General features: G+C 42.0%; 1 protein-coding gene across 1 annotated transcript in view; it reads right to left on the bottom strand.

Moving 5' to 3' along the window:
* Window positions 1-4,397: 4,397 nt before the first annotated feature.
* The window catches only part of LOC127383685 (bifunctional heparan sulfate N-deacetylase/N-sulfotransferase 4), a 100,423-nt gene continuing 84,917 nt past the window's right edge, over window positions 4,398-19,903 (bottom strand). The window contains exons 9-15 of the mRNA XM_051616992.1: window positions 19,777-19,900; window positions 18,031-18,205; window positions 16,815-16,985; window positions 14,585-14,694; window positions 10,379-10,481; window positions 9,554-10,084; window positions 4,398-4,817 (exon numbers count right to left, since the gene is read on the bottom strand). Coding sequence (XP_051472952.1) covers window positions 9,965-10,084; window positions 10,379-10,481; window positions 14,585-14,694; window positions 16,815-16,985; window positions 18,031-18,205; window positions 19,777-19,900 — 803 coding nt within the window. The 3' untranslated portion in view covers window positions 4,398-4,817; window positions 9,554-9,964. The remainder of the gene's footprint in view (window positions 4,818-9,553; window positions 10,085-10,378; window positions 10,482-14,584; window positions 14,695-16,814; window positions 16,986-18,030; window positions 18,206-19,776; window positions 19,901-19,903) is intronic.

A 19,903-nucleotide genomic window follows, 5' to 3' on the forward strand; every position in this document is an offset into this window, starting at 1 on the left:
TCACTTTGGTGCCTGATGAGGGGTTGGCTCTGTTACGTGAACGTGCCAAGACTTCAGTAAAAGCACTTGGGGTTGATGAAAATATAGCGCTATTCTGAAAAAAAAAAACCTGCAGTGCTACAGAAAGAGTGATTTAGGATCTGCACTAAAATCTTCAGCAGGCTCCTGTGGTCATAAAAACTCTCCGTTACACAGATGTTTTCCACGCCAGAGCAAAAACACTGTTACAAGATGTCACCAATATAAAACACATCTGTCAAAATTTGTACCTCAGCTAGTCCCATGTGAGGTGGGGGGAAAAATAATTGCTTCTCATGAAATGGGCTTTAGAAAGTCCACAACAACATGGTCTGTGTTATAGCACTTACACTATTGCTTCCTACAGTGATCTAGGCAAGCCCCGAGATATTTCTTCTTCAGCTAGATCTTCTGACATCGAGGCAAAGAAAAGAGGTGGCTTCCTGTGCATCTGACCTTTGGAAAAATGAGTTTTAGTGTTGCATTATGGGGCTTGTCCGTTCTGATTGTCCCAGCTGCTTTGAATTGCCTCCTTGTATCTTCCTAAGCTGGCAATGTTTTTATCTTGAGGTATTGGATCATATCTTTTGAGAAGATTGAAAGGAATTAAGTCCCCAGGCTCAACTCTCTCCTCTTCCAAGCAGCTGACAATTTTTAGTATGTTCTGTGTGGTGGTTACTGGAAATAGCTGACGGCTGCAGAGGACGAACCAGGATCCATTAAAATGTTCTTCCTACTTAAGATGACAATTTATAATTTAACTGCAGCTCCCAGCTTAATGAGGGCAGGTTTACACATGGTGCCATCCAACTCTGCCTTGCTTTACAACTTAGCATCTTCCCTGAACTCGTACTGGGCAGCTGAACAAAAGAAAAAGTGTGGAAATCAGGCAGAAAAAACGGCAACATCCAAGAAAACCTCAGCGCTCTCCTGGTACACATTGTCTTAATTAACTAGGATATTTAAAAGTAATTAAAGTGGTTATGGTTTAGGAAATGAAAGATGAGGCTTACTTGGGAGATTTGCGGGGTTTGTTTCCCTCTGTGAAAACAAGGAGCAGAAGAAATTAGGACACAGAAATTCAGTTGGTATTGAAATTAACAGGTAAAAGAATAGATCTTGACGATGAGAAGTTGCCCTAGGGAGGGTGGGAAGAAATGAAGGGGAAGCAGGCTACAGAAGAGCAAGGAAAAGGCCTTTTGGGAGGAGAGAAAACAACAGATGTCTCAGTAAACTTTCTCCTTAAATAAAAAATGCATGAGCCCTGCATATCTGTATAATAAACAAATATAAGTGAAGACTATTTCAACACATTTTTATTTTCCTGTATAAAAAGCCTTTGCTTCAGTTCATATTGTTTTTTATTGCTAGGTGTAGTATAGAAACCTGATGCAGCAGGAGATGTGGTAACTCTGAGGCTTGGGAAGCTTTTAATCCCCTTCCCAACCCTGCAGCGCTGATCAGAGCTCCCACACAGGAGGGGATCCACCTTCATTCCATGGATTTAGACAGGAATGTTAAGCAACTGCTCCAGAGACTTTTACATCTGGATCCTGCCTTTGGGCTAATTGCTCTATAAGAAAGACATAGACTGCCAAATATAGCCAGGGCACTAAATGTAGGACCTCTGTCCAGATGCTTTTGCATGGGGATCTTCATATTAATAAAATCATTGGGTTACTTCACTCCCTGGTCCTAGTGGGGTACCCAAAAGGTGATTTTTGCTTTTGCTTTTTTCTTTTTCTTTTCTTTCTTTCTGTCTTTTTTTTTTTTAACCAGTTTTGCTTCTGAAATTTTAAAATGCTTCACATTGCAGAACGATTTTTCTTTACTTACTTGGTATGATTGCACAAAGCTCTGCAGGAAGATGTGCTGCAATGTCATTAAATAACATTGCCTGTTGATGGGTTTATCCTCTCCTTCGTGAGAATAATTGTCATTGATGCTAATGGGAATTGTATGTCTTTAGGGGGCATGCAGATTAATACCGAGATGATTCCCTGGCCAAGGCAAACACAGTGAAACAAAAAAAGAAGAAAAAAAATCAAAGAGAAATTCTGTAAATAAATATCTGCCTGACAGCAAGTTCTGTAAAACCTCATCCCCTCATGTATCCAGTTCTTTCTTGTAGTTCAGATCATACTATGAAGAGAAGTTAAATTACCCAACAGGGAATTTGTCTTTACAGATAAGTTCTGCAAGACAGCAGAGCAGGCACCGGAGTTAGAAAAGCAGCAAGTACAAAGTCAATTGAATGGCGTGCAATTATCTCCCAAATTATAAAGTGCATTTTTCAACCCCCATAGCATTTTATGGAATTGCAAGTTAGATTAAAGAATCCCACTCCATCCACTGCTGACCTTCCTCTAGCTGAAAATAACCTCTGGGGGAAAACAAAACAAAACAAAACAACAAACCACACCAAAAAACCAAAGCAAATTTCAAATCAAAACAAAAACCCAGGATGATTTTAACTACCAGCTCATAAAGCTAGTTGACCTTTGGTGATGGAAACAGATTTGTGTACTAACATGTCACATTCCTATTCCCAAAGAAACAGGAATACTGTAAAACTAGCCCACGTGTGGTTAGACTTAGCTGTATCTGGACAAATGGCTTTGTAAACCCAAAGTGGCAGATATGTGTTTATTTAGATATTTGAGATGCTGGTTTTTTTCCCCCACCCAACAGCTGCAGTGGACTGAAATGCAAATATCAATCTGGTTTCCCCTAGGAAGTCTTTAATTCTTCATGAGTAGAAATATGAGTATAAATGACATGCAGAATTCATTTCTATAAATCAGCTCCTAACTGGAATTTGGGTATTTACATGCATGAAAATGTAGTCTTCCTCTCCTCTTAAAAACTGCATATAGAAAAACCCTTTTCAGAAATGGATGAGCTTAGAAGTTTATTTAGTGCTCTCAGGTTTCCAGTGGTTTGGGAGGGAGTAGGCTTATTCCCAAAGTTAGAAAAGAAAATACAAAAGCTTAATGAATTTAATAGAAGTGGTAAATTTTCAGAATAACTCTGCTATCTTTTTACTATATCAGACTCGGGCAGGAAACTCCACTGAGCTAAAAAAGACTTCTGTTCCAGGCAAAAATCACTCAGGTTCACTGGTGGGTTTCAGCCATGATTTCTACATGGCTTCCTTTCCCACCTGAGGAATATGAAGGATATACAAAAGGTGGCCAGGAGAGGACAGGGATCTGTCAGTCACAGGAAAAAAAAAAAAAGCCTTTTTTCTTTTCTGTATTCTCTTCATTTAAATGTCTAAAAGCACTTGGGCTCCACTGCAGAAGACAGGCAAATGTCTGTCAGGTCCATTAAAAGTGCCTAAATGTCTGACTCCATTGATAACAAATAATTATGATAGAAAGCCAATTGCTTTTTGGTTTCTAAGGGCCTACAAATCATTGAAAAAAACCCACAAAAACAAACCCCAAACACATACACACACAAAACACCCACAGAAAAACAAACCCAGAACAGAATTAAAGTCCTAAAATACTTTTAAACTTTTACCTACCATGTCCCCCTTGTCTGACAGTGTCAAGCAGATCTGGAAAGAAGCCAAAACTGGAATTAAGATGTCTGTAATGTCACTTCCAATTTGCTTAACGGTAACAGCTCTAGCAAGGTGTAATTTGCTATTCTGTAAGGTTTGTACTGAGAATCCTTGACTCTGGTATGATTTAACCTCATTCTGACATAGATCTGTAAAACAAATTAATATTTTATAGTAAAAACTGGAAGATTTACGGTGTTTTAGGGAGGGAAAAAAAAATCAGAAGCTCATGATTCTGAGCACAGGGTCTGAGATACCTTTGAGGCAATTTGCATCAGCTGAAACTGGGTCCTTTTAAGATTCCTCAAACAGAGCAGAGAAAAAATCCTGGTGTGATAATTAGAAAAAGAGCTGACACAGGGCTGGCTGAATCCCTGCACCTCTCACTGGGTGCAGGTGGGTAATACTTTTGTAAAGGCAGACCCATAAATGTGTGTTATGCAGCGTAGCAAACATGTAATTGTCAGACTTGCCTGAATTAATGTTCCCTGCCCTGGAAGAGGAGGAGGAGGGAGACAGAGGCTGAGGTCGATGGCAGTCCTGGCACTGGTGCAGCCAGTGCTGTAAATCCCACGGCGTCGGGGTTGCTGTCTTGAGGAAGGCTGAAAGCCTTGAGGAGTTGCTGAGGCAGGAGAAGCTGAGTCTGGGCATGACTTAAAATATATGGCAGAGGTTACTGAAGAGCAGATTTTTGGCTCAGAAAATGGGAAAGAGGGTTTAAGGAAAGAAGAAAAGCTCGCTCTATAGTACATGACCAGAAGTGTTTATTCTGTGGCAGTGAGAAGAACCAATAATAAGGTGTGTGCACATCAATTATTTTAAACTATTCCAGCAAATACAGTCTTGGACCTCCCTCACCACCCCCCTCCCCCCAAAAAATACAAATTTATTTTGATTCCTTTTTCTTCAACACCAGGTATTTGTCCAACTGGATTTGTTGTCATCATGTAGGAGGGGAAAGGAAAAGAAAAAAGAAAAAAAAGAGCTTGGGCAAGACAGTGAAGTTTCTCCTCTGCTCTATCAAGAGGATGTCTTTTGTTTTGAAATACTGCAGAAATTATTGTAAGTCTTATAAAAGTTATCCAGTCACTGGAGCACCGAACGCTTCAGAATCTGTGTTGCTTGCAAGTCCTTATTTATTTCTGGTAGCTTTTCTAGGTAGGATAGTGACGGAGGAATCGAATCCATAGACAGGTCCTCACCGTTGCAGTCACACTAAAAGGATGAACTGGGAGGAAAAAAGAGAAAATAAAGACAAGGTAAGGAATGCTGTTTGACAGGGAAATTCCTATCCAAAGACCGTGCATTTAAATATAAATCAAGTCTTAGAAGCAACATTTCCTGGCAAATTTGTGCACAGATGTATGAGCTAATATAATGGTGAGCAGACTAACTCTTCAAGCCAAGATTCCTGCTCTAATATTGATGAGGATAAACACAGTGAGGTGATCATATGAGATTTCAACTCTTTGGGAAAGAGATTATGTACTGGTAAGAGAGAGGTGGCACTGCAGTCCAAGACCAAAAATGGCAAAGCTACGCTGTGGGTGCAGAGAGAGCTTCTCCTGACACCAGTGGCCAACTTAATTTTACTTAACTACAACAAAATTAGACAGTCTCTGCTGATTTATATACCCATGTTGCACCTGTTTTACACAGCTGTCACGCGCTCATGCACCTTTTATAAACATGGATTTAAAACCCATTATAAATATAATTTGTTGCTGATGGGAACTAAATGACTAGTCTGGACTTGATGTCTAACTTTAAGGTGGCCCAGGTTTGGAGACACAAGAATCCTGCACCCAATCTATTCTCAGTCGATCCTTCTGGCAGTGAATGATGTTTCCCTGTCGCAGGGGCTCTGCCTTCTCACATGCACCACATTGGTTCAAAATTTAACACAAATGGGAAGGAAGTGGAGAAAACATTCAGCTTCTGCTTTTATATTCAGGGCACGTCCCCACTGCCTTATTATCACATCGGAGAGTCTGGACCCATCAGCACTTCCATTGCACAACATCTTCCTCCCCCCAGAATTTATAATTCTGCCAGCTTAATTTGTTTTGGGGACACTTGGGGAGTCTGATTCCCTATCAGAGAGAAAATCTGTTTTATTAGAAAACATCTATGAGCAGTTAATCCAGCAACTTTATGTCAGACCTTGAAAGGTCAATGTATAATTTAGAAGGTTTTGGATTCCGTTCTGATTGCTTCCCACTCAAAGACAACCTTGATTATACAGACTCAGTTTTCTGAGGGCCAGAGTCCTGCTTTAATCATCCAATATGCTGCCATAGACCTCAGCCTGAAAGGTTTTCTATTTCTTGTAGTCAGCCAGGCAGGAGGATGGAGTGGAGAAAGACCCCCATGGTACAGCAAGAGCAGAGGTGGTGCTGCTCCACGGGGTGCTGGAGGTGGGCTTGGCTTGAAGGTCCAGCCCTGACCAAGAGAGGTGGGAGGAAGAAATTACCACGTGGCAACAGAAATCAAACTAGTGATGGACTTGCAGCAGCGATAGGGCTAAGTGATGCTTGAACTCTATGGATTGTGCCTCAGGAAACTGGCTTTTGGGGGCTAACTGGGATCTGCTGGAATTAATAGGTAGGCTCCCAGTGGTCTCCACAGGCAGCAGGTCAGGTCCTCAGTGTGGCAAGGTTCCTTCAAATGTCTGCAGGGATATGTGTTTCCAGAGAACAGCAACAAGGTGCAGCCCTCCAGGAGTAAAACTATTGGTTTCTAGCCTGCACCCCATGGAGGGTGGTGGAGATGAATCCTGTAGCTTATGAATAGGCAAGAAGGGCCAGCATTATCTTCCCCAGCTACAGGCCCCTTGCCACGAATAAATGTTTCCTTTTTATGGCACTTGTTTTGCTGGTCTTTAAGAACCCCAACAATTACGTGGTCAGCAATATAAAAGGCATAAAAGAAATTGAGATCATTTACAGCTAGTTCACAAAGGCTCCTCTATAACATGGTGGTCCAGAGCAATTCTTCCTTGATGGGTCCTGTTACAAGTGAAAGGAATGAAACTCTGAAATGCTGTTTTTTCATCTTTAGATGCCACATAATGAAGTCAATTCAAATGTCAGTTTTCAATGGAACACAAGATCTCTCAGAAATGTGATGCCCATTCAAACTTAAAAAATGACAATGAGGTGTAAAAACATTCTGTATGTTTTAGGGACATGATGATATTACAGAGCTGAGAGTTGGAAAGACTTTTTTTTTTCTAAATGAATAGCTAAGAACAGGAAATAACTTTCCAGATTTTACAGTATTTGTCTCATTTCCTTGAAAAAAGTCCTGAAAGCAATTTCTTGTTTATTTAGCTTTTCATGAAGATGTTATTAAGTCATCCTTTAATTAATGAGTCAATTCTGATGCATTTTAATCGCTAAAATTTTATCAAACAGTTGATTTAGATATTCTTCTCTGACCATGCTTCACTTACCCAAAACACTCACCAAACTAGTAATCTTTGGCATTGCCAGTACTAAAAGTTGAAAGAGTGTAAATGTGATGAAAGGGTGAATTTACAACAAAGTATGTATCTGATTCCCCCCCCTCAAAATAACTAACTAAATAAATATATAACAAAGCAAAAAACCCCCAAAATATAAGGTTTATTTTTCTTTTGCATTTAGCTTGCTCTGTCTCATTTTGATGAGTCCTTCTGGTTAAAATATAAGAACTGGAAAAAATACTTTAGGAAAACAAAACAAAATCAAAACCTCCCTTCAGACCCTTCCAGCTCCCACTCTTCTTCAACACCTACACTCTCCTTTTTGGCTCACCTAATTTTAGACCTATACAGCTGAGCTCGTCCTCTGAATGAGTTGTCTATTGTTTTACAATCAATAGAGAGGAAGAAGCAAGATTAATCTCATTCATTTAAGAAGTCTGCTTTGTGAGGAGATGAATGGTGTCCTAGGAGCACTGTTTCCCTTCCTCACCTATAAAATCTAGATGTCTCACTTGTGTGAGATGAATCCCATTTCAATATTTAAGAGCAAGCATGAGACTGGGCAGCGCTTGTCTTTTGGGCTTCCCTGTGCGTTCAGGCACATCCTTGTGTGCACAGGCTGGAGCAGCACTGGTGGGGCTGGGCATGTCACTGAGCAGGGGGTGTCCTATTCCCACCCCTGCTGTAGGTCCTTCTGCAGAAGGAGCAAAGGCTGAGGTAGAGAGCAGGAGGACAAGGGGCCATGCAGGGCCTTGGTGGTGGTTGCACCTCAGCCTCTCCACTGTGCATCCCCTTGGGCTGTGTAGGACCCAGGAGGGTAGTGCTGGCTCCTTGCATGGATGAGGGACCTGGGCTGGGATAGTGCTGGGACTGAGAAAAGGGCTAGAATGGTGCAGAGGGAAGGAGCAGCTAGGCATGTTCAGATGGGCAGTGGTGGATGAGGGTGGAGCACACCATGTGTGAGGAAATGCTGGCAGGGAGGTGGTGCCAGCAGACACTCCCCACGTGGCACCACCACCAAGCTGGGAGCAGGATGGGTGGCACTAGGACAGCTCTGGGAAGCTCTGCTTGTCAATCCAAAATAAGGTAGAGCCGTGATGTTGATGGGCTGTCTCATGATTTGGGAGACTGGAAATGCTATGACAGATACTTGCATGTATCAACTGGTTTGAAGCCTAAATTATTTTAAGTGCCCTTGAGTACTGCAGTCTGTGATGTCCACTGATCCGTGCTCCCCAAGGCCAGAGCTCACTAGTCTGAACTCGTGGGCAGGGGAAAGCCCAAGACCTCTGCAGCAGCTCAAATGGCTCATGCCTAGGAAATAAGGCAGAGAAGTTTGAAAACTAAAACCTACTCCATTTTGTGCTGTTTAAAGAAAACACAGCAAAGGTTTGCCAGCTTTTGTTTTCTAGAGAGAAAGTGTTACAAGGCTGAAATACCTAAATAGTATTTGTTGACTCAGCTTTAATTTCCTGTTGAGTTTCTACCCAGTCTTGTTGACCTTGACCACACAGATCTGAGAAGAAAACACAGGTCATAATATATGACCCATAATATATATAGGTCATAAACCACCCTATCGTGGTTTACCAAGTGGGCACAAAACGCAGGTATTTGAAACTAAGTTATTGTCAGTACACTGCTTGCTTGGCCTGCATGGTTTTTAAAGGTTTTGATAGTTTTCTAAGGAGTCCTATGGCATTATGACTAGATGTTTCATAATTTCACATCTCAGAGCTCTGTCACAGCTGCTGGAGGAACCCAGCAGATTCAATGAAAAATCTTACTGGGGTGGCAAAGTAGCCAGGTTCAAAGACCAAGCAATGAAGCTCTCTGAGGCCTGGGAGAAGGGCCACCTTGCTGCCTTGCGCCTCAACAACACACACCAGTCCAGTAAAGGAGGGTATGTCTTGTCGTGAAGTGCTAAGAAAACCCGAAAACCAACAGAAGAAAGAGCCCAGTCTGTCATCAGTGATTATTATTTTTTTTTTTTTCACCAGAGAGGGTAGTGACAGGACAAGGGGTAACAGTTTTAAACTGAAAGAGGGGAGATTTAGGTTAGACATCAGGAAGAAATTCTTCACCATGAGGTAGGAAGGCACTGGAATAGGTTGCCCAGGGAGGTTGTGGAAGCCCCATCCCTGGAGGTGTTCAAGGCCATGTTGGATGAGGCTTATGCAGCCTGGTCTAGTGGGAGGTGTCCCTGCTCATAGCAGGGAGGTTGGAACCTGATGATCTTTAAGGTCCCTTCCAACCTTAACTGTTCTGTGATCATTTATTACCAGAACCCCAGGGAAGAAGGTTAGGTGAGAATTTAGCCCACCTCTTCCTGTGGAGAAACCAATGATGGTGCATTGATGCTACATATATCAAAACCCTTAGGGATCCCAGCAGCAAAGGACTGAGTATCTATCTCCCTATGAAATGACAGGAAAACTTGCAGGGTTGGAGGGAAAACAGCAAAAACAAAAGTGGAAGAAGCCCAGCGGGTGACCAACCTCACAGTCCAGTGAGCGATGTTCCCATCCTTTGCTCGTGTCCTGACAGGCTGCAATTTGTCACGTACACTGAAGTCAATCCATCCTGCACACAGTGTCTGGTCCTTCCTGGTGAACAGAGGAACTAGGCTATGCACGAATCCCGGGCTGCATAAGGAGTAATGCCACGGAGCTCCGTATTATTTCCTGGAAGCTGACAAAAGGGGTGGATGCTAATAACTGTCAGCGTGTGCATATAAACAGTAGTTGTTTGAGGTTTTCTTTATTCTTCTGTGGGTTGTATTTTTTTCATTGTTAATAGAGGGAGTGTTGTTCATGAGGTCCTCTACTGACGATCACAAGTGAGTCGGAGAAGCAAGGGGTCTGACGGTGAAGGAAATTGTCCTTATTTGGGTCCTCCGCCCTCCCGTGCTACCTGACCTTCTGCAGCTCCTGTCTCAGCCAGGAGGGCAGGGGCTGCCCCAGCCTGTGCAGTAGCTTGGACAACTCCACGTTGTGGTCTCTGTAGTAGCTCGACAGAAACGCTCGAGACTGAGAAGGGTGAGGGAAAAAAAAACAACAAACAGTCAAAGAAAGAAACCCACCCCATGGCAGGTTTCAGCATGTGCTCCCACCTGGGAGCTAGGCACTGCTCCCAGAGAGGGGCTCTTACAAGGGGGTAATTAAGCTCCTGTCATTCAAAGCTCATTACAAGTTTCTAATTTATAGAAATATTAAGACAGTGAAAATAATAACAATAAAAATTACACCAGCATGTTTATTTTAGGAGCCAAATACAGGGTCCATATTGAAAAATGTTAGCTGAAATCTCTGGAAAGCCCTTACCTCTTGGTCCATTGGTGGGTATTTTCGACCTTTGCTTTTTCCCAGGCACTTTGTTTTCCCTCCTTCCAATAACTGGCACCAAAAGCCTTTCTGAGGGTCAAACCTATAGAAGATTGTATTTTTTGAAAGACCTTGCTCCAGCAAAGTCTCCCAGCTACTCAGGCGTCAGTGTTAGCCAATCATTATTGCTGCACACATCTCTCTAGATGACTGAAATACTGAGGACAGAGTGGGAAAGACCTTTCCTCTCTTGTGAAAGCTCAGGGGATTTATTTTTTTCTGCAAATTTGTATTGGGAATGGCTGCAGGCAGGATATTTTTCCCATTGTGTTTTACCTACACTAGGGAATTTTTATTCTACCTGTCCAGCATATAAAGAACAAGTTTTAAGTGCTGATGGCTTGATGTGGGGTGGAGGTTGGAACTAGAGGATCTTTAAGGTCCCCCCAACCAAAACTATTCTGTGATTCTAAGATCTATCAGATGCAAGTCAAGGTCCTGAGCCTCAGTCTCAAAGATCACAGTCCCACTCCAGGCTGTGACACCTATTTTATTGTCTCATTTTTTCAGAGATATTCTTCATGTCAAACTGTTCTGTGTATCCCTGCAGGATGCAAGCGTTTTGATCCACTGACACTTGAACAAAGACTGTTTTGTTGAAAAAATTACTAATCTGCTCTTTTTCCTGAAATCAGAGACTCTCTATTCTCAAGGACAGTATTGGCTGACCTCAAGGAAAGCTCTCTCCATATGGCCAGCTGGACATGATGCTGTTGTAGGTCAGCACTGTCGAGGTGCAAGGGGTTAAAAGGGCAAGTGGATCTATTTGCTGACTGCAGCAGGCAGGAGTCTCAATCCCTCAGTCTATTTGTACAGAAAAGTGTGTGATTTTTGCATGACAATGAAACAACGAGAAACATAATACTGAAATGTTTTATGGTAATTTATGAGTGAAATAAGCAGTGTTCAGCCCTACTGGTAAGTTCTGTTTGTTAATAATTTAACTGCACCTGAGAAGTTGGGTTTTCCATATCATTAGATCTAAATATAATTTTCATTCCAAAGGTAGCACTGTAGCATGAGCACTGTCTTAGCAGTCTTATCTGAAATACAGAATTTTATTTTGATGCCTAAAATTCAAAGATAAAGGCATTTTATATTAGGGCATTAAACCATGTACTGACTAAGGAATGAACATGCAGCTTTAAGTTTGGACTTTATTGCTACAGGACTGGAAGCATGCATAAAACATTGGAAAGGTTCACGTTTCTGCTGTTCAGCAGATGTTTGAAAAGGATGAGTTATAATTGGCGGAAACAAGGATTTAATTAGTTACAGACTATCTTTTTGCCCTGGGTCTATCCACAGGACATGGGTGCATCTGCAATTTGCTGTTCTACGTAAGTGAACTGATTTCCAGAGAAGGGTGAACCTTCTTCACGGGTCTTTTTTCCTTGCCCAGCACATCATTGCAGGCCTGACCCTTATTTCGTAAGTCATCCCAATAGCTGTATCAATTAGAAATAAATAAATCATTGATTAAATGGATATATCGATGATGGATTCATTTCTACTTTAGCCTGTTCCATCTGCTCATTGCACAGTGAAGCACTTTAGCTGGCTTGCACTAATTTCCCAAGAGAAGCAACAATAGAGTGTGGTGGGTAAAAGGAAAACTGCCAGACTGTGCCCCAAACAATATATCTGCCTCAGAAGGAGCATATTGAACATTATTAAGAGAATGTGTGAATTTGGGTAGGGGAAAAGAGGGTAAGACAGCTCAGGCTGAGTTGGACCCATTGTGTTTAGGTATTACGAAACTCTCGGGACTCCTGAAAACGTAATTGGGCACAATGGAAGTATTTATTTTAAAATAGTGATAGCCTTAAGGCTAAAGTTACAAGTGATCTTTTTTAAGCAGTCAGCAGAAACCTTTCCTCCAGGCCCAGTTGTAATTTGTAATTGTAATTGCAAAAGAAGCCTGCAGGAGATGCAGAGGTGAACCTGGATGCCCATATCACCTCCCCCCCACAACCTCTCAGTAAGTCAATACGTGATGCTAGAGATGGGGAGGGTCTGTCTGCACCCAGACCTGGACTAATCTTGGTTTTGAGCTTTATTCCTTCACGCAAAAATCTCTGAGGTTTGCACTGTGTTGAGTGATCCCTCCAGAGGAGTTGTGTTGCTCTTTTTGTTGCTGCCTGCTGAGAACAACAAAGAAGGGAACCACTGGTCCATGCTACCCCACTCTGTGAGTCCTCTGAGGATGCAGGGCATGAAATACATCTTCCTAGCAGTCAGTGGAGCTTTGGTAAGGCCATCTGTGATTAAAACGAGAGGTCTTTTGTAACCAGTCCCATGCATCCTAGGTTTCTGTTCAGTTCAGATACTTAAAAAATTTAAGCCCTTGGTCACTCCCAGTGAAATGAGTCAGTGAGGAAGAGGTGGGAAACATCTCTTCAGCATCAGAGTGGGAACTTCATGAAGACCACTAGCTGGTTTCCCTCTCCTAGCAGTTTGTCCGAGGATCCCAATGTCTTTCTATTGATGGCATTATGTGTAAAAGCCTTGCAATATTAATTTATTTTGCCCCTTGGTTTCCACTACTCTAATAAAAAGTGCAAGTCATAGACTTGTATAATAGTTTGGGTTAGAAAGGACCTTTGAAGGTCATCTAGTTCAATTGCCCTGCAGTGAGCAGGGACATCTTCAATTAGATCAGGTTGCTCAGAGCCCTGACCAGTTGACTTTGAATGTTTCCAGGGATGGGGCATCTACCACCTCTCTGGGCAACGTGGGCCTGTATTTCACCACCCTCAGCATAAAAAAATTACTGCCTTATACCTTGTCATAATCTAGGTCCTCTTTCACAGCATCTGTAAGAAGTGATGACCTAGCTGTTCATCTGTGGCTCTGATATCTCTTGTGCATCTCTGCTGTACCCTTTGCTCCAGGTGCACAAGCCCTGCCCATGTCTCCCTCTCCTCTCTTCCCATGGCTCTGATTAGTACCTTCAATCAGGCTGGGTTGATTTTACTCTCCTGTAAGACAGTCATGTAATTACTCAGGGTGATGAACTTGTTACTCACTAGTGTGTGCAGGACTGGGTCCTCAGGCTGTTTTGTGACAACTTGAAAAATGTGTGACATGCACTTATGTCGCAAGCCGGTACTGGGGGGCATTTTGTTTAGACGTATGTGGGGAAGAAAAGAACAGTTTCCCACAACTTATTAGGCAGTAATGACTAGGAATGATCCTATACAATCTTTTTTTTCTTTGACAGTCCTACCATAAAGCAAGAACATTGTTTAATGCCTTTTTCTCTTCCATCTTAAATCCGTGCAGACGTGTCTGCTTCCACAGCACATTTGCATTCTTAATGCCTCTAAACAGGGATTGCATAATTTTACAGATCTGTTTACAATCCATTTTTCCTCTCCAAATATGAGAAGCCAATTTTTTTTTCCCAGTGTGTGATTCCACTGACTTTCATTTAGCTCCAGAAAGGAAGATATATGTATGTGGGTGTGTAGCTTTAAAAGCCGAGCAGAAGGCACTGCAGCTGTGCAGCAGCAGTTGTTCAAACATCAGTAGTTCAGCTGTGTATTCCAACTCCTTCTCTATTTCATCCGCTTTGGAAACCAATGACTTACAAAAATTGCATTCTGAAATCCAAAATTTTTCCTCTAGAAAAAAAGACTTTGGCATAGCAACATTCTGAAGGCTCAAAGAAGAACAAGCAGTCAGCTCTCACTTTAGACATATTATATAAATAAGCACAACCCTCTCGACAGAGGAAACGTTGAAGAATAATTGTAAGCAGAGCAGAGGCGGTGTGGGGTAGCTGGAAAGTCTGTGGTCTTATTTTCCCACAGTTTTCCTGGTACCAGCCTGCATGGGTTACGAGAAGGAGGAAAGGCTCTGCCTCACCTTACCCATGTGGTGTTCTGTGTGTCGTGAATAGTAGAGTTGGCATGTGGAAACCTGTGCAAGCATGCAATTAAGTTCTGGAATGCATTGTATGTGGGCAAATTAAGGGGAAACTGGACAGGTGTTGAATGGGACTTTAAGAGAACCCCAAGCTTTGCAAAATTATTATTGTTGTAATGTGCTTTTTGTTAGTTTGTAATCAATGATCGAGTGATCTTGGTAGGAGGGGACGTACACCAGGATCCCATAGGGCAGATGATAAAGGAACAGACTCACGTGAGAGCTTCAGAGTAGTTATAATGAGGAGACACTCCGAGGAACTTCTGCACTTCATCCATCACAGTAGCTGGGTCACTTCTTAGCTGCTGCCCATCAATAATAAGCAACTGTAGGGGTAAACATGCAAGCTATTTAGAAACAAGCTTTTGAATAACGAAAGAACATTATTTCCCTTTTGCGACAACATGGATTTAAATTCACATGTGACTTGGTATGATGGTAATAACAATCATGTGGATGAACTTCTTTCTAGGTTTACTTTTGACTTTGCTGTGTTGAATTTGGATAGGTGGGCGCTTTGTAACTCTGTGGGTACACGCTGTTAAAATTCAAGAGTTAAATCTCACAAGCCAAACCCGAGCCTCAGAGAATTCTGAGAAAAAGAGATAAGGAAGGAATGTAAAAATGCTGTTGAGGTTTCCAATGTTTCCATAGAAAATCTGGCATGGAATAAGAAGAAAAAAAAAGAAGTGCATGTATATCTTAGAATTAAAGAAACTATAAAATTACATGTTCAAAACTACAATTTTTTGGCAATTTATGTGGGGCTTACCACCAGCCTATCAACCCTATAGGATTGCAAAAATGTTTAGCAAAGGGGCTTTTTTTGTTTGTTTTGTTTTTAATTAAAGATTGATGTGATGCAAAGGTACATTGACCTCCACAAGCAATTCTTAAGACCATGTATCAAAACTCTAATGGTGTACCAAGCAGCATTACTAATAACTATTCTGGGCAGATGTGTTTTATATTTATTGGGAAGGCTTATTATGAATTATTAAGATTTTGAGTGCCCAGGCCTAGTGAATGCACATTACCGAGTGCCCATTAGTAAGCACCAGGAGTGCACTCTCTGTGTGCACCTTATTGAGAATGAGTGCATTTTGTTGTGGGTCTTGTAAAATTAATCACCATAACTATGAAACATGAGCTGTTACCGGTTTTACAAGAAATGTGCCAACGTGCCCCTGAATGTTTAATAAGAGAGGGCCACGCTATGGCAGGAGGAGAGAAATCTTCCTGAAAGGAGGGAGGGCAGAGGAGGAGCAGAGGTAACAAGGCACAGGACGCTTGTTGCCCTTTGCATGCTCCAAATTTGCCAGCCCCTTCTTTTGTGGAGGAGTCAGGTGGGATGTGGTGGCTGATGAGGAGACGTGTACTCTGTGCTCCTAGGGAAACAGTGCCCTTAGGAGCTGTGAGCTCAGCTGCTCCTGGCATTACTCCTTCCCCATTTACAAAAGAGTAGAAAGGCCAGAGATGAAAGCAGAAAGTAAATGACTAACTGAAACTTTCTCCTTTCTCCTGGAAATGGGATTGACCCGTTTCTCCTCTTTGGAGCACAGCTGAGACTGTATAAAAAGAAAAGTGAGGACTGCAAAAAGACAGAGCTTCTATCACTTTTTGTTTTACCAGGTCCCTGACTAAGTGGGCAACACTACCTGCTTTCAGCACAGTTCTGTCCCACATAGAGCCATCTCTGGAGATATTTGTTCATTATGCTTGCTCATTAAACAGCCTCCTACAACTTTTTCTTACAGTAGGTAGGCACATGAACAGAGCTGTGGGCCACATCCCCAGGTAAGCAGTGCCCGTGCACCTATTTTGTAGAGCTAAACTGTTTACTTTAGTTTTATATCTGGAAGCAACTTTGGTTTTTTAGTGGTGGGAATACTCTTTAGGTCTTAAGTGTTTACACAACATTTTCAGGGGAAAGATTATAAAACACAAGTCAATAAAACATATGAAGCAGAATGGGGCAAAAGAAGAGATTTCTGCTCTAACACTGAGAATTCTGTATCAGGATCAAACAAATGTGAAATTTTCTATGAAAGGGAGTGAGTGGGAAGAGGAATGAATTTTCTTTTTAGAAAAAGCATTTTCTAAATTAATTTGTCAGACCTTCCCACAGTGTCTCATGCTGCAGCTGCTTGTTTTCTGGGACCCAGGAGCCTTGACAACCTTGGCTGATCCTGGAAGGAAACCCCAAAATCCCCCACCAAGCCCACATGGCCACAGTTCATAGCATTCTCCAGTTGCCTCTTTTCCATCAGAAGACAGAAAAATCAACACACTTCAGCCAAATATCCTGATCTTATCAAATCTGCATTTCCTAACAGCTAAGAGTTCCAGTGGGAAATATCCCATCACCTCCAATGATGAGGCCACACTCATTTGGGGGATTTTCTGAGAGTGGACAAGCTTGGTGAACCAACAGGTGGGAAGTTACCTGTGAGGGGGGGTAATGCATTAACCACCTTTCGATGTGGACAGCGTACCAGCCGGGTGTCAGGCATCTCTTCTGGAGAGTCCTGATCTCCGAGGGCGCCCAGGGGCTGGACGTGATGACTTCATAAAAATTGAATTTCAGGGCAGCAGGGTCCTCGTGGGATCGCTGGTGCTAACAGGAGATATTGAGACACATATCACAAGGATACTGAGAGTGAAACCATAAACCTCCCGAGAGCTTCTCAGCTCCCCACCAGTGCCACTTCTGCTGTGTAGGAGCAAGGAGGGGAAGGAGGCAGGATGGGGCCACCATTCAGTCAAGGTCCCTCCTGGCACAGGCAGGAGAGGAGATGAAAAGCCAAAGTAGGCACAATATTTTTTTACTGCTTTGCATCTTATAGTTGTAGTTGTGCAAATGAGCCTTATGAAAGGGTGTAAACTGCAGTGCTCAGCCAGGTTTTATTCCTTGCAGAACTGATAACAGTGTCAGAATTGGTGTATTTTTTGCTTATTGCAACACTGCAGATTATTAATAAGTGTCTGTTTTAGCACAGCTTTTAGTATATCCTTTATCTGTGTGACTGCACCATAATTTACATGCATGCTTAAACAACTCTTTAAAAATAGGGTTTTTTTAAATAATGCAGACTTTCTTGTGGAAAGGTGTGGACTCAGTAAAAGGCAAGGAAGAGCATCCTAGAGTTTCCTCAGAAAATCAACAGACTTTCTTTCGTTTCCAAGGAAAAAACAGCTCTCCAGAAACAGCTCTTTTTAACTCCTTGGAAACTTTAGAAGATACTGCACACGTTTGTACACCACCATGTACTGCTTAGCTCACACGCTGGAGGATGGGATGAGGTATCACATCTCAGTATCAAGAGCTCTGATTTCCTAGCTCGGCCATGCTCATTTTCCCCTGTGTATCTCCCTGGCCAAGGAGCACCACTTTTCCTCCATGCGTTGTCAGCTGTAATTGAGATTAAACTGTTTGTTTACAGCTGGTGGCAGCTCTGTGCTGAGAAGTTTCATCATTTATGGCACTGGTGTCACAGGTGCCAACTGCAAAAGCTGGAATGCAGCATCCTTCCATTTCTACACAGTGCAAATGCTTTGCAATAAATCCCAGTCTTGCTCAAGGACACAAATTCCCACTGATGTTGGCCATCATTCCCCTGTCTTTGATTTCACTGTCTGTTTCTTGAAGGCAAGGACCATACCTGGTACCAGGAATACGCCCGATCGGATGGGTCAATGAGGATGGTGATGATCTTGGCCTTGGGGATGAGGGAAGCAGCTCTTTTAGGAGCTTCCTCAGAATGGAAATAGTTGGCACTTTTCTCAAAGAGGAGGTCAGTGGTGATATTGGAAGGAGTGGGGAAGAAATCCATGTACCTGGGAGGTGAAGAAACTGTTAGAATTTGATGTATCACTAAAGGGTCATATCCCTGAGCTTCCCACTTCATGGTAGGTGAAAAGGTGAATTTTCAGACATAATCCTTAAGAAACAAAATTGAATTTCTGAGCTCACTCCAGAACTGGAATAGAGGGAAACACATCTTGGCTCTTACATGGTGCTGGTAATAGCTAAAGCCTCCATGAAGTCAGGTAATTAAGTTTTCCTTTGATGGATGGGAATTTTGCTAATAAGTTCAATGTCAAAGAGAGATCTTTCACCAGTCTGGAGTGAGTTCCATTTTAGCTGGAGAAAAAAAAAATAATTGAAAAAGCTTCAAAATGTCAACCATTTAATTTTAACACTGTTGAAATATCTCATTTTGGAACTGACAAATCTTTTCTTTTAGACGTTTTCAGAATGCAAGATTTGAAATTTGGCTTCAAATGGTCTTTTCCACTTAAAATTGATTGGAAGTGAAAGTAAGTAAAACAGAAGGTTCAATTGAAAGGGTGAAGAATTTGAACAAAGCAAAAGGTGAAATGGTTTCAGAGGAACTTTTGGTCCCTTTAGTTTTGATGAGCACTCCAGGAACTTCCAGCTTTGGTGAGACTAACTGGTTTTTGTGTCCTTTCTATGGAAACACAGTATGCAGGGACTCATGCTGCACACAGGACCCTGCTGATTTTGAACCTCCCGACCAATTTTGATGAAGCATGGCTGAAGAGGTCTCCAAGAGGCCTCCTCTACATGTTGTGCAAAGGACTGCAGAGGAGAGAACCCCCCATCACTGCTCCTTCTCCTCTGAGTGGGTTACACCATGTACTCTGTGCTAGCCACAGGTGTTCTCCTTCTTTACACGGTGTGGAAAAGCAAACACCAAGCTTTTCTTTCCCTTTATTTTTCGCGGCACCTTGAACTGAGAAGTTGGTCTCACAGCTGCTGTTCCCAGTCAGCCTCCTTTGCTCTGCTTGCTCTCCATGCCCTATGTGGGCAAGGAAGAAGGGCTCCAAGATCATTCTCTTTCTGGGTAGTGTGATGTTTCTCCTACATTTCAGTTTCCACACAAAGATGGGAACTGCTGTTCCCTGTGGAAATGAGTGCCTGACAAAAATGCTCTTCTTAAGCAAATATAATAAAGGCAATATTTAAAATTGTGCTAGGAATGCCAGCAGAAATGCTTTACAGTGTCTTGGGTTGGTTGTTTTTTTCTCAAATTGAACCTTAATTCATGAAAAGCTACTTTTGAATAAACAGAGTATAATTCAGTCTAGGTGCAGTTTTGAAAAGGCAGAGATGCCATTCAGCATGAAGACAGACATCATAGCTGAGCTGGCTATTGGATTAATTTGTGAAAGAAATAAGAAAATTGTTAGTGTAAGATCTAAACAAAATGAAAAACTTGATTAAATGTCATTACAAATTAGTTTCTTTTTCTAGCTGATAAAACCAAGTGTAACAAATTCATCCTGTAATTATGTGAATGTCATACATGCTTCTGTAATTGTTCCACTGTGATTTACCACGTATTAATAATGAACACTTCTCCTTTTGTTGTTATTTTCCTTACCAGTCAACTCCCTTGTGATAGTTGTTTCCGTTGAAGAACTGAACTTCTTCAAAAGTTTTTGGACTGGGGAGATTACTGATAATGGAAGGATGCATCAGAAGAAACAAATAAAGCGCTGTTGTTCCTA

This window comes from Apus apus, chromosome 4 (assembly GCF_020740795.1).
Source record: "Apus apus isolate bApuApu2 chromosome 4, bApuApu2.pri.cur, whole genome shotgun sequence".
Lineage (NCBI taxonomy): Eukaryota > Metazoa > Chordata > Aves > Apodiformes > Apodidae > Apus > Apus apus.